Source organism: Xiphophorus couchianus, chromosome 13, assembly GCF_001444195.1.
Source record: "Xiphophorus couchianus chromosome 13, X_couchianus-1.0, whole genome shotgun sequence".
Lineage (NCBI taxonomy): Eukaryota > Metazoa > Chordata > Actinopteri > Cyprinodontiformes > Poeciliidae > Xiphophorus > Xiphophorus couchianus.
Window position 1 is genome coordinate 14,213,662 of NC_040240.1, and position 15,046 is coordinate 14,228,707.

At 36.1% G+C, this 15,046-nt stretch overlaps 2 protein-coding genes across 9 annotated transcripts in view; one reads left to right on the plus strand and one right to left on the minus strand.

Moving 5' to 3' along the window:
• LOC114156180 (CUB and sushi domain-containing protein 3-like) overlaps positions 1–15,046 on the minus strand; it is a 404,435-nt gene that overhangs the window by 183,443 nt on the left and 205,946 nt on the right. The window lies entirely within an intron of this gene.
• On the plus strand, positions 263–5,725 carry LOC114156181 (uncharacterized). Of its 2 annotated transcripts, XM_028036461.1 has the most exons (9): positions 263–1,563; positions 1,903–2,037; positions 2,169–2,303; positions 3,145–3,213; positions 3,341–3,435; positions 3,764–3,890; positions 4,288–4,405; positions 5,120–5,196; positions 5,373–5,725. In XM_028036461.1, exons 1-9 carry the CDS (start codon positions 367–369, stop codon positions 5,481–5,483), a joined length of 2,064 nt encoding a protein of 687 aa, XP_027892262.1. In that variant the 5' UTR covers positions 263–366; the 3' UTR covers positions 5,484–5,725. The 2 variants fall into 2 exon arrangements, with proteins under 2 accessions (XP_027892262.1, XP_027892263.1); XM_028036462.1 differs by lacking the exons at positions 3,341–3,435; positions 4,288–4,405; positions 5,120–5,196; positions 5,373–5,725 and having other exon boundaries at positions 3,764–4,213.

A 15,046-nucleotide genomic window follows, 5' to 3' on the forward strand; every position in this document is an offset into this window, starting at 1 on the left:
ATTCAAAGTTGAGGCAGACACCAATCCAAGAAATCACAGCGGGGAACATTACGAAAAGCCTCACTAAAGATGTTTTAAGAAAAATTTCATCAGAATTAAAGAAGAGTACAAGACTCCATGATGACATAATACTTGAGCTCGTGTTAACACAAAAACTGATTAAAGAAACAAGCATTAATTCAAACTCCAAGGGATATTTCCAACAACTTCACATTGACCCTTTTGCAGTGCATTTACAAACAGACACTGGATTAGATATTGGCCCACCATCTAAGAAATTCATCACCTGTTACCCCCCACCTTGATGCCACAGGGAGTGTTGTACAAAAAATACCTGGTCAGGAAAAAAAAATTCTGTATTATGCTATGGTTTTGCCAGGGATGGGCAAGGACAAACCTCCTTTGCCCATAACTGAGCTACTGACCAACAGCCATACTGTTCCTTCCATTTCACACTGGTTGATGGAATTCAACAGAAAACTGACCCACACTACCAAAATCAAAATAGCACAGATAGAAACTGACTACAGCTGGGCTCTCATTAATAGTGTGCTACTAGCCTTTAACAAGGAGGATATTTCACAGTACCTACATAGAGCGTTTGAGATTGTGCATGAACATAAAGTTGTAATGAAAAACTTCACAGTATTGCACTTGTGCTCTGCCCATATTATGAAGGCTGTTACACAAGCTTTTGGGAAAAAGACCCGTGATCGAGGCTTAAAAGAGTATGCAAGCTATTGTTTTGCATCCCTTTTAAACTGCAATAACCTCCAACTTGCCATGGAGGTGTTTTACAACATGTGTGTACTATTTGATGCAAAACATTGCAACCCCTTAGTACAAACAAGTCAAGCATACCTCAACAGCTGTATCTCCAACAACAAGTCAGAGAAAGATGAAGATGGCCAGCATACAGCAGAAGCACAACACAGCAAAAGTGACAAAAGCAACAGCATTATTGCTAACTCACCATTTACAAAGACTTTCCAAGTTTTACGGGACCAAGCTCAGGTTGACATTCTGTCCGAGGAATCAGAGATCACAGAAAATCATTACTGCTGTCCTGGTATAGTTGATGTGCTTGTGAAGAACTACATGGGAATCATCCCACTGTGGAGCGGAATGTTACTTGGCGACTTAACACGGTACAAAACACCCACATCTGCTGCAACAAATAAAACAAGCAAATCAAGAGAAACAAACTGCCATGTGGAGCTGTGGTTTGGCTTGGTAAAAAAGAACATCTTGGCCAAAAAAAAGTACCTCAGACCAGCAGACTTCATCACAAAATTGTATACATCTTTACAAGGTCGGTATGTTGAACATGTTATGCAGCATGGTCTGCCAGACAAACTTCTGGACAAAACTGTCAGAGTTTTGACTAAACCGGCGGATGATCCCAAAGAAAAATGGAACAAGAGGGAAAGTTCTGCTGGTCAGACAAAGACCAAATCCAAGTATTTCAATCCCCCAAAGACATTACCCAATCCCAGAACTTCCAAAGGCACAAACAAACAAATCACCAAAGCTGATGATGATGATAATAATAAAGAATCACAGGTAAGGTTTCACCTACCTTTGAGGCTCTGTTGCAGTTCCACATAAAGAATTAGTTTGTTAAAAACAATGAAATTATCTGATAAAATTTTTTTGTAATATTCATTTCTGAAATTTCATTAGAAGTAAACAAGTAATAATAGCCTGCATTTCACAATTTCATAATGTGGTTAACATGGGATAACATAATTGACATCTATGTATTGCAGTCTGGTATAGATTTTGTCTTTATTATGGCTGGCTGTTAGCATAAAGTATTATTTAAATTTTGTAAAATACACATTTTTATTGTATTACTTTCAAATGTTTTGATTTTTTTTTCTTTGTATATCTGATTTGCAGTTAACCTTGCTTTGGAAAAAGAGTGACACAGAAGTTGTAGTAGCAGTTGTTCCGTCACAGATTAAAGGTCGGAGCATTGTGATTCATCATTCTGACTTGTGCACTCTTCGACCATATCAGTGGTTGACAGGGGAGGTATGTGTTTGTTTCAGTCATTTATAAAACATCTTCATTTTCAATATTAATACAAACCAATTTTGAGATTTGTATGAGAAGACTTTTGGATGCATGTTTAATATGTGGAAATGATGATATTCCTTGTGCAGATCATTGAAAGCCTTCTGCATGTGGCTGCCCATGCATTGGGAGTCATGGACACCTTCTACATCCTGAATCACTACTCAGCTGGTGTGATTTTGTTCGGGGACAGAACTGAGCTTCCTAGACAAAGTTTACCAAAGGTAATGGATTTCTTTGTTGCTATATTATGTCATTATAAGATGAATGAACAGAACTTTCACAGTTACACATCATTTACACAGAGCTACAAAATTGACAACAAAATTACTTCTAACATGAAATCATATGTAATGTGTTTTTGGCAAATATGTGTGCTTGTTGATAAAAAGAAGAACAAGATTTAGTTTTTTGAAAAGGTTTGAATTAAAAGCTGGGTTGGTTTTAAAAGAGTCTTCTGAAAGAATTGCCATGTTTTACTGACTACTTGGCTGTTTTAAACATTGAAACACTTGACAAAATTAATGTAATTGTTCACTGCCATGCAAGTTCCAAATATAAGTGTCATATATATGGTTATCCATGCAAATGAAGAGCTGAACATGGCAGTAAGGCTGGACAACTTCTTTAGAAAACATTACATAATTAATTCCACATTTTAAAAAAAATTCTGTACTAGACACTACATATAGGATTTCAGAGTAATGTAAATGTCAATCATTTAATAAAGTAGAAGTAAGAATCTTGATCTAGTTGCACCCACATTAATCTTGGCTAAGTAATTTCATTTGATATCTTGTATGTGTCCTACTAACTAACATCAACATCACTGCAAGCTTTACACCATCCCACAGCAGCCTGTACAGGGCAATATTTAACACCTTAATTCTTGTAAAACAGTGTATTGATTATTTTATCATTTTTAAAACACCTTGTCATTGAAAAGAAAAATTTTAAGTAAAAGTAAATACTGACATGTGGGAAAAGATTAATTGCGAGACATGTGCTTAAAGTTTTTCTTTATGTTAACATTTAAATTTTGAACATTTTTAAATGCCATTTCAGGTAAACTTTGACAACTATGAAGCAGTTCTGTCATTTGTCCTTGTGAACAACAATCACTGGAAGTTGCTGGTTTGTAATTTTTTGTCTATAATAAATATTTTTTCATTTTATGGTTTGGATAGAGCATGACATATTCACATTAGTTTTAATGAAATTTTTCTTTGTTATGTCCCTTTCCTTTGTTGATCTGTTTTAGTACATCAATGCAGAAGCCAGAACTGTGTTCCTAATAGATCCTGCACAAGTATCATCTGAGCTTGTGGACTCCCAAAAGGCAGCTAAAAGAATACAGTAAATAAAGCTCTAATAAATTTTTAAAATGTATTAAAAATTAATAAATTTGCAAAGTGACCACATAGAGATTGAGTTAAAAATCTTAATGTATGTGACATTCAGATTTAAGAATACATTATGGAAATATATTATCCTTAATATTTTTTACAAATATATTGTGTAAAAAATATTTACATTAATTTAAATATTTATGTAAATATTAATTTCAATAAACTTAACATTGTTGTTGTTAATAGAAACTGATAAGAGGAAAGCGTGAGTTGTCTTATGAGTGTAATTACAGAATACAATTGCTCTTACACAAATCATTTTGTTTGTTATCCAGAGAATACTTCAAAATGAGAAGGACATGCCATGGAAAAACAGACTGGGTTGGGATCCAATGGAAAGGGGGGACAATGCGCCACCCTATTCAACAAGACGGAAGCAGCTGTGGAGTTATTGTAGTCAAAGTAAATTAACGAGTTCATGTTTTTTGTTATACAAGTGTGGACACTGTGTAATTATTATAGAGAAAAGTTGTCTATCATCAAATACAGTCTCTATGGTTAGTTAAAATGGGCTTTCGGAATTGTGGAAAGAGTGTGTATTCACTTGGAGGAATACAGACTCCCCCAACAGTAGCCCATAACTGGGGTCAGTGCAACATGCCACACAGTATTTGTAATTACACTTCTTCCATCATCTTCTAAATGTTGAAACATTTAGATGTTTCACTACAGGTATCTGTACTAACAAACATACCTGTTTTAGTATGTGTGGATACACTATATATGTCCACATGAATGTTTAAGTCTGATGCATTATAATGCAATAAAAAAAGTCTTTAAAAACTTTTTTTTTCTTTAGATGGCAAAAGCTTGGATGGAAGCCTTCCCTCTGATGCCAGATGTAGATTTTGACACAACAAAAAAGGCAATGAAAAGTGAAAGAAGAACTCTCGCTCTTCAAATCCTTGATGCATCAGGTATACCATATGTGCATGTCTTTCATTTCGACTTACAATACATAAACATACACACATATATATTTTAGAATCTCCCCATCTCTTTCATTACTGAACCAGTCTCGACTGGTGAATTTAAGGTTTTTTATTTTATTTGATTAAGATCAACCACCATCATCAAAGTCACCACAATAACCTCAATAAATGTGAAAACTAAAACATATACAAACATTGGAATACAAAACATGAACTTACAATAAAGATAACAAAACTAAACAGATCTCGCTGCTTTCGCTGGGGAACACTAAGTTTTGATTTCTTTGTGACAAGCACATCTTGACAGTTCGATTAATTCACTGTTTCAATGACTCTGTCAACTTAGATAGGGTCTGCCCTCATTAGCTCCTGCAGCCCGTGAGGTCAATAAAAACATAAAAACATTACAAAATGCAAATTCCATTTAACAAAATATAAACCACCAACAGTGCCAATCCAAACAGACAAAAATACCTAAACGATATGCAACCTTGATAATTTAGAGAAGTTACTTTACAAATGTATTTTAAGTAATCTCCAAGTATTAATAATTTTAAATGAATTTTCTGAAATAATTAGCTATTTTGTTTTATACATATATATATAGATATAGATATATATATATATACATATATATATATATATATATCTTGTTTGAATATGCTGTATATTATGCTGTATATTTCTTCTTGATTACAGTATTCGATGACCACTGTTGGTGTGCGATGTGCGCTGCATACAAAGCCCCGGGGTCTGGCCCTGGAATGACAGACTGGGTGAGAAATCAAGAGTTGTCAATGTAAATTTCAGAAGTAGACACAGGAAATAACTCTTGGGAGCCATGAAATGTTTTATATAACAAATGACAAGCAAGTAAACACCAAACTGTGTGACAGGAGATGAGTAAGTTCAGTACTGCTAAACATGTATATTTTCTTGTATTTGTGAACAGATCCAGTGTGACAACTGTGACCGATGGTACCATGCCCTGTGCATGAATATGAAGAGCACAGAATTTCAAAAGAAAAAAAAAGGCAGTTGGAAATGTGTATTGTGTAGTTAATCTTGAAACTAGAAACTGTGTTCATTATTGTTCGAAATACTTTTTGAAAATATCTGTGGAAAATGAAAATGTAATATGTTTGTTTGGCATTGATGCTATGTGTGATGTATAAAGTGTACTTGAATGATTTCAAAGAGATTTGAAGTCATTTTATGACGTAATCTGAAAGCTATTAAGCAACAATCTTAAACTTTAAGGAAAATATTCCTAAGAATTATAAAATAAAAACATAAAACATAAATGTCTATGCATCATCTATAGAGACTATTAAAATTATTTCAAAGTGATTTTGAGTCATTAGGTCACATGAGCTGGAAGCTATTGAAGAAAAACCCTCATTTTTGACAAGAAAAATTAATAAAAAATGGAAAATTAATCAAAAATGGAAAACAAATGACTGTGCCTTATCTATAGAGACTATTGTAATTATTTCAAAGTGATTTTGAGTCATTAGGTCACATGACCTGGAAGCTATTGAAGAAAAACCCTCAATTTTGACAAGAAAAATTAATAAAAAATGGAAAATTAATCAAAAATGGAAAACAAATGACTGTGCCTTATCTATAAAGACTATTATAATTATTTCAAAGTGATTTTGAGTCATTAGGTCACATGACCTGGAAGCTATTGAATAAAAACCCTCAATTTTGACAAAAAAAATTAATAAAAAATGGAAAATTAATAAAAAATGGAAAACAAATGACTGTGCCTTATCTATAGAGACTATTATAATTATTTCAAAGTGATTTTGAGCCATTAGGTCACATGACCTGGAAGCTATTGAAGAAAAACCCTCATTTTTGACAAAAAAAATTAATCAAAAATGGAAAACAAATGACTGTGCCTTATCTATAAAGACTATTATAATTACTTCAAAGTGATTTTGAGTCATTAGGTCACATGACCTGGAAGCTATTGAATAAAAACGGAAAACAAATGACTGTGCCTTATCTATAGAGACTATTATAATTATTTCAAAGTGATTTTGAGCCATTAGGTCACATGACCTGGAAGCTATTGAAGAAAAACCCTCATTTTTGACAAAAAAAATTAATAAAAAATGGAAAATGGCTAAAAATGGAAATCAAATGTCTGTGCCTCATCTATAGAGACTATTGTAATTATTTCAAAGTGATTTTGAGTCATTAGGTCACATGACCTGGAAGCTATTGAAGAAAAACCCTCATTTTTGACAAAAAAAATTAATAAAAAATGGAAAATGGCTAAAAATGGAAATCAAATGTCTGTGCCTCATCTATAGAGACTATTGTAATTGTTTCAAAGTGATTTAGAGTCATTAGGTCACATGACCTGGAAGCTATTGAAGAAAACATTATATTATTTAATATTAAAATTATTGAAAATATTGTATATGACTTTAAAATTTTATAGATGCTATTTTGGCTCATGTAAAAGCATGAATTAGCAATGACAATTAGTTAGTTGGTTACAATTCAAGGCATTTATTAACATTTCTTTGATAGGAATGTTTGGTTCGGTAATTTGTTGATAGTCCCTAAGTGAACCTTCGGGCGCTGCGGCCGGGAGCGATAGAGAACCGCTGGCCGACAGTAACGTTCATAAATCGGATCAACCTTGAGCTAAACGCCGCTTACTCCGCGGAGCTCGAATATCGAATATCCAACTTGAAACTAACTTCACTGCGGTGTCTTGGTGAGCAATTTTGTTGTGTGATGGTATAAAGAGAAAAATCTCCACCGACTCCCTGTGCTGATGCTAATTGGCATGCATCAGCACCTTTTCTTTCCCTGGGACAGGGCGGAGTTACGCTGGTAAGAGGGGTTGGGGCTGCTGCTGACTCTGATTCATCTGCTGTTAAGTGTGGCAAAAGCTACAGAGTGCAAGTTAAATATTTAAAAACCTTGCTAACATTTCCCTTCACTGATTTAATGCTGGTGAAATGGAGGCTAACATCGGTCTGTGGTTAAGCTAGCTAAGTCAACAGGTTGATAATGACAGTTTACCCACCTGTCTGGGAAAAAACACTGGATTGCAAACTGACTCTTTCTTTTGTCTTTCTTCTTTTTTCTGTTTTTGAAAACCTGATTTAGTTATTTAAGCACCATGCTTATCACCGCTGTCGTTCTCGTCTTCTACTGACTGCTACTAAACACTGCCAAGTGCGCTGAAGCAGGAACAAACCACTCCATGCAGATAAGTAGGGGTGTTGTGCAAATATACTATATTTACTTTTTGGTCTGGGAGTATTACCATTTAACTTTTACTGCCAAGAACAGATAAAAATAATGATATTATTAATTATTTTACTGACAGTACCCTTAATTTTTTTTTAATGTTATGAACATTGTTTTTTCCTTTGTTGGTGCCCATGTCGCACCCCTGCTGATGAGGTACTACTTTTGACTTTCTCCTTACCTTTCAGGTGTGGCGATGTGGAGGGAGGGTGTATTTTGGATTAAAGAAAGTAAAGAGTTGCAAAAAAAAAAGTGGTCGACAAAAATAAAATAATCCAAATGTATGTATTTTAAGATGCAATTTTTTATGTATTTTCACAGATTACTAGCTAATTACCTACTAGTATCTCTTGAAACCAAGGCAAAATTACCAGACAAGCTGGTTAAAATACACTTTAACTCTTCCCTGAGTATCTAAAATAAACAGTAAACGGCCTGTAGTTACATAGTATGTTATAAAAGACCTCAAAGCATCACAGTACATTCAGTCATTCACCCATTCATGCACATGTTCACACATAAACTATTGGACTGTAGCTGGCGCAGTCTGACAGAGGCAAGGCTGCCATGCATCGTTGCCACTGGGTCCTCTGACCACTACCAGCAGCAGGCAAGTCTAGTGAAGTGTCTTGCCCAAAGACACAACAACAAAGTCAGACAAAGTGGGGATTCAAACCAGCAACCCACTAATTACAGGCAGTAGTGATGTCTACCACCATCACTACTGCCACTAAAATAACATTCAGTGACTGAAATTGTGGTAAAAGTTCTTCAGCGTTTGCCATTATGTTGATAACCGTATTAGATGTTTTTACATTGGTACTTACTGTAGGTGTCTAATGATCTGCTGGAAGAATTTTGATCTTTGTAACCTCTTGATAGGTAAAATATTGACAAATTAGTCTTTGAAATATGGCACATAATTATGTTTCAAATTTATGTGATCGATGCCTCTGAAATGTCTAATTCTTATTCTGATAGTTAATAAAAACTTTGGGTATTTATATACATTCTTATTGTCTAACCTTTTTCATTATACAGCAGGGAAATGCCTCTTAGACAGTCTGTCTTAATAGCCGTATCTATTTAAGACAGGTGGGGACCGCCATGCACATACACAAGCAAACTCACACTTTGTGCGATAAGGAGAAACAGGAGAAAATGCATTTCAACACGAGTCCACACACACACACACACGCAGGTGTGTACACGCACACACTGCAAGAGTGTTGAACAGAATGTAGTACTATAGAGTCATCATCAACCAGCATAGAGAGACAAAAAAGTTCTTCAGTTTTGTGTCCGTCTGCCTAATGCATGTATATTGTGCATTTATGCCATGGTGTAATAGCGTGTGTGTGTGTTTGTTTTAGCATTTCTCACCTGGTAAGACCCATTTTTCCAACAAACACTTACATTGTGAGGCCCTATCTTTCCTTGTGAGCCACAAAGCCTGGGCCCCATAAGAAGAAGTGCTCTTGTTTGGGGAAGGGTTTGTTTTAGGACTAATGTGTGAATTGAGTACAGGTTTAGTGTAGGGTTAGGCATGTACTGGCAATGATTAGGTTTAGAGTAAGAGTCAGGGTTAGGCTGTAGAAATGAATGAAAAGAGAATGGAATTCAATGGGAAGTCCTTGTGAAGGTAGAAAGACATACTATAGGGGTGTGTGCGCGTGTGTGTGGATGTGTCCGGGCTTGCGAAAGCATGCCTGCTGTGTCACTCTCCATCAATCTCAAGTGGGCAGGGAGTAATCAGTGTTCACAACAGGACCATGCTCTGTCCCTCCCTCCCCTCTCTGTTATCTCATCTAAAATGTTCTCCTCTTCCCTGCTCGCCTCCTCACCGGTTTGTCAGGGTGAATGATCCAGCTGTTTTAAAAGTGAGCTGTTCATAATAAAGCCTAAAATAAAGCAGAAGTGGGTGACTAAGGATTTGTCCCCTCACCCCCAAAACAATAATAACTTTGAACTAAGATTATATAAATTCATTGATGTCCAAATGGCAAAAAATTGGACATCAACTTTACAGGGCTGGACAATATTATTTAAATAACATTCCTCATACAATTATAATGACAACATAGCTCGTCATTCATTACCTGAAATAACCTTAAGGCAGTTTTGGACCCTAAATATTCCTGATCATGATGAAAGTTTTCAATAACACGGCTGGGATTCTCTAAATTGAGAGATATCAATTTAAATAATGAGTTAAAAGGCTCATTATTTCTAAGTCTTGGGCTCTATGTTTTAAAGAGAACTGTTACTAGCTAGCACCTTTGCTCTGTTTCCTTCTTTCCTATTTTGAAGATTGGATAGCAAAGACTGGCCTCAGCATAACATTATATATTTACCCAACAGACTAGAGATATTAACTGAATGAAAAGTTCCTACACTGAAACATGGCCATGATAAGAATTATTTAGACAGCTACAATAATGATAAACTAACATTGATGTCTGTAAATCTTCAAAACTGGTAATATAGGATTGGATACTTAAGCTTGTAAAACTAATTATTTCCTCTTCTGGATCCATTTCAGTGCTGGGTTTACATTTCAAAATATAATCATTAAACAGTTGTGCAACTTAATGTAACCAGTATAATAATTAGGTTCATTTTGATCATTTGAAAGTTCTACTTTTCAAGAAATATTTGTGTTTGTATAACTGACTCAAAAAGACTGAAACGTTTTAGGTTACATTTTTGTGTCACTTTTGTCCTTCTCACAGAAAACACTGATCATAGTTTTATTCCATCCACCTATCTATACTACAACTAATGAACAGAAAAAATAATATTAAAAATGCTGCACTAAATAATTATATTCTAATTAGAGATTGGAATTTGCCAAAGTTTTCACTGAAATTGAACAAGATGAAATATTGCTAAGCTTTTTATACTCCTCTACTTAGGGTGCTAGTTATTTTAGAAGGTGCTGTATATTTACTTTATAAATTGATTTTACTTTTTCAAAGTGTATGGCCCAACAACTGTACTGTGTACATCAAGTCTTTCAAATTATTTAGAATTTGCTTATAGTAACATGGTTTTAACTAATATTGCAGATTTTCATGTTTTTACCTTAAAACATTTAAAATAAGAGGAACATTGTACTAGAAATTGGGGACAATATAGAAAAGACCTTAGCTCTTTGGGAACCACCTCACTGGTTCTTATGTAGTTTTCACATGTCAAACTGCTTGAAAACTGTATAAAAATGTGACATATTTTATCCTTTGAGGGTAGAAGCTGTATGTATGAATAATTTATGGAGTTAAGTGACTTAACATTAATTCTCCAGAATATTGCCATGTACTTGGCTGAAAATAAGAGAAATTGCAGTCAAGACCCAATGAAAAATATCTGAATCTCATTAGACAGCTCAGGACCAACGTTGTATTGGTGAAGTACTTTAATGTAAAAAAATAAAATAAAATAATAATAAATAGAATCTATCCATCAATTTTCAAACACCCTCGTCCCTAGTGGGGTCGGGAGGGCTGCTGGAGCCTATCTCCAGCTAACGTTCCGGGCGAGAGATAGGGTACACCCTGGACAGGTTGCCAGTCTGTCGCAGGGCAACACAGAAACAGACAGGACAATCAACCATGCACACTCACACCTAGGGAGAATTTAGAGAGACCAATTAACCTAACAGTCATGTTTTTGGACTGTGAGAGGAAGCCAGAGTACCTAGAGAGAACCCACGCATGCACAAGGAGAACATGCAAACTCCGTGCAGAAAGACCCTGGGCCAGGAATCAAACCTAGGAGCTTCTTGCTGCAAGGCAACAGTGCTACCAACTGCGCCTCTGTGCAGCCCAAAAAAATAAATAGTAAAAGAGCTCAAATATCTTGTTGCCATTTTCATACTATCATCCCTAAAAATAAGCATAACAAGACTAAAATACATAAATGAACTAAAATAAGTTGAAATATTACTTCACTGATTCAATTGCATTATGATTTTGACTTCAGGCACAATTAAAAACAGCAACGTATGTATGACGGTGGAACTAATTGGCTGTGGCTTAAGCTGGCTACACATTACGCTTCATCAGTCTTCTCCTTCTGGCCAGGTCCCTCTGGTTTGACTTAGCAACTCCTGGAAAAGGTTATTTTCAGTAGGAATGGGAAATATCAGTTTTACTGCTGACTCACAGGTGACCTGTGAAAAAAATCCTCCCTGCAGTGATGACATGAGTTCACTGTAATTAATGTTAACCAGATAAATTACCAGCCAATCGGAAAAACAACAATAATATGAACTTCAGTGAATCTTACATTCATAATCCAATTAAGATTTTACGTACAAAAATATTTTACAGACTTTTTTTGATATGCCAACACAAAGGAATGCATAACTGTGGCAAAAAACTAAAAGGATATAAGAATATGTAAAAATGTCAAAACTGTGCCCTACCTTTATATTCAACCTACTAATACTCTAATACTCAAAAATAAAATACAAGAAATTGTCTTCAGAAGTCACTTAATTGGCAAACAGTAATCTTTGGTGGCTGCACAAACTGCAGCGTTTGTGAGGAAATGACCTAGTTTTAGTTTTTCCATTTTTCTTATCTTATGCTGATGAGTATAACCTGACTTTGTTTGCATAAACTCTAATCTAATTATCACACACTAATCTAATTACAGACTTTACTTTGATTCTAAGAGTAATTTAATTAAGCTGTTTACATGCCTGGCAGACACAGATTTATCTTAATATGCTCATCTTAATACAATATCACATCCTGAGTTGACTGAATTAATCAAGTTTTGTTTTTCGTTTGTCTCAAGTCAAAAACTACATGTGAAATGTTCTTATACAACAAAATAGACAGTTCTGCTTTAAACTGTTTCCTGCAGGTTTTACAGAAAGAATCCAGTTAAGACCAGATTTAAGGTGGTGGTGCCAGTTACTGAAAAAGACAGTTGCTCTAAAAATTAACACTTGCATACACTGGACAATCTGGTCACAGAAGAAAAAAATTCAGATGGACAGATTAAGTCAGCATATGGTGTTTACATTCCCAATCAACCTCCTTATGTAGCTAAATTTTTCAACTCTTTGTATTGTAACTATCTGAACAAACTTTTGTGACCTCGAGGAAACAGACTATGAGTTGGCTGCTCCGCTTGGCTTTTGTGGAGTTGGTACATGATCACAATTTTAGTTTCATGTGCAGATGGCAACTGTCAGTTTCCCAGTGACTGTCTGTCCTTCTGTGTTTTTCTCAACTCCTCTCAGTGTCCCCATCTCTTTGTGTCTACAACCTCTTTGCTCCCCCATGAGTCTCCTTGATGGCTTTTTCTTCCTGCATCTCCCTTTCCACTCGTCTTGTCCTGTCAACTCTCATCTCCCCCACCTCTTGTCCCCGATTCTGCACCTCTGCTTTCCTATCCACCTTGCCTTTCACCTTCTTACCTTCCGTCTTGTCCTCTTCTCTCCTGGCTCATGTTGTCACCCCAATTGCCCTTTTCGACTCCTCTTTCTGCTCATCCCTTTCTTATCCCCCACATTTTTGTCTCTGCTTCTTGAACATTCTTCTGAGTGACCTGAGATTTTCTTCCTAAAACAATGTGACACCCCTTTCACTATGCTCTAATTTGGCCCCTTCTTTCTTTTTGATGCTCTGAAGTGAGGTGCTTTCAGTAAAGAGTTTTACAATTTTCCCCAAACTGTCAAAGGTAAGTTATCACTGTGATATATTTATCAAGACATGCCTAGACAATAGCCTTATAGATCTAAATGAGACTTTGAGCGAGCCAAAATTGGATTTAAAAATTGACACCCTTGGAGAAACGATTTAAAGGTCACCGCTTTAACATGGAATCCCAATGTTGCAAATAGATTCAGACGAAAATAGTCCACATTATGAACCTGTTTACAAGCTCTCTACAAGCTATGTCTTGTGAACATGGCTATAGCATCCACCGTGTCTCCAAAACTGGTGGTAGATGTGATTTACAGAGGTTCATTTTAGAATACATAAATTCAAACAACATGAGCCTCTGTTTGCAATCAAGACATCCATCCATCCATCCATTTTCTGTGCACCCTTGTCCCTAATGGGGTCGGGAGGGTTGCTGGTGCCTATCTCCAGCTACGTTCCAGGCGGGAGGCGGGGTACACCCTGGACAGGTCGCCAGTCTGTCGCAGGGCAACACAAAGACATACAGGACAAACAACCATTCACACACAACACACACCCCTAGGGAGAATTTAGATAGACCAATTAACCTAACAGTCATGTTTTTGGACTGTGGGAGGAAGCCGGAGTACCCGGAGAGAACCCACGCATGCACAGGGAGAACATGCAAACTCCATGCAGAAAGACCCCGGCCGGGAATCGAACCCAGGACCTTCTTGCTGCAAGGCAACAGTGCTACCAACTGCGCCACTGTGCAGCCCGCAATCAAGACAGTATAAACCAAATATAATATAGAAGGCAGAGCATGTGAAGTCTTGCCCAAGGACATAATTATGGAAGCAACCCACCAATTACAGGATCATTTCCTATCACCGTAACCATTGTCATGAGCTCAAGTGTAGTACACAGGGTGAGCATAGACGTTACCACAGAATGGCTAACGCTCAATCAAAAAGGCTCTGGCAGTCAGCTCTTATCCTCACTGTTAATGAGTCTGATGGCTTGCAGGTGTGCAGGGGAACACCTGCAAGGTGATTCCATTCTCTGAATTAGAACCTGATCTCCATGGCACCTTTAAGTGGTTCCAGGAGCTCCAACACAACAAAAAGGACACACTACACACATACAACAAACCATGTTCCTAACCCCAATAAAGACAACTGTAAGAAATCGCCTGTGGTGCAACATGCAGTTCAACTTATTTGTTGAGATTCTTACAGAAAATAATACAATGAAAGCAGAAGTATTCAATTGCACAATCACCAGAGTCCTAAAGTCTCTAAGTAAATTTGAATGCTTTGTGTCATTTACAAATGCTCATGTGTTTCCAAGAAAGTGTTTCTGATTTTTTTTCAAAGTCATTGGTCTACTACTTATTGATACTTTGGAGAGACCCACAAGTCATTATGTTCTTGCAACAAGATGTCTGTTCAAGTCTGTTCAACATGTTGTGATCCATTTCTAAAGTCACGCAGTTCTACATAAAATGCAAGACATGATCATTCACATACTGCCTATATTTTCTCATTTTACTACATACTTCCTCATTTAGGTTTTCCAATTGCTAGAGTAATTTGGCTGTATCTACAACTTGCATGTAATGTATGGTTACATAAGGCTTTAATATTTCATGAACAGTAACAATGTCGTGATATATCCCCACCGGCTCAATTTGTTGGTGTTTCACCAG

Coding starts and splice junctions, on each gene's coding strand:
- LOC114156181 (XM_028036461.1), top strand. CDS start 367: ATGGTTTTGCCAGGGATGGGCAAGGACAAACCTCCTTTGCCCATAACT. Junction 2,304..3,144: donor CTAGACAAAGTTTACCAAAG/GTAATGGATTTC, acceptor ATGCCATTTCAG/GTAAACTTTGACAACTATGA. Junction 3,214..3,340: donor ACAATCACTGGAAGTTGCTG/GTTTGTAATTTT, acceptor GATCTGTTTTAG/TACATCAATGCAGAAGCCAG.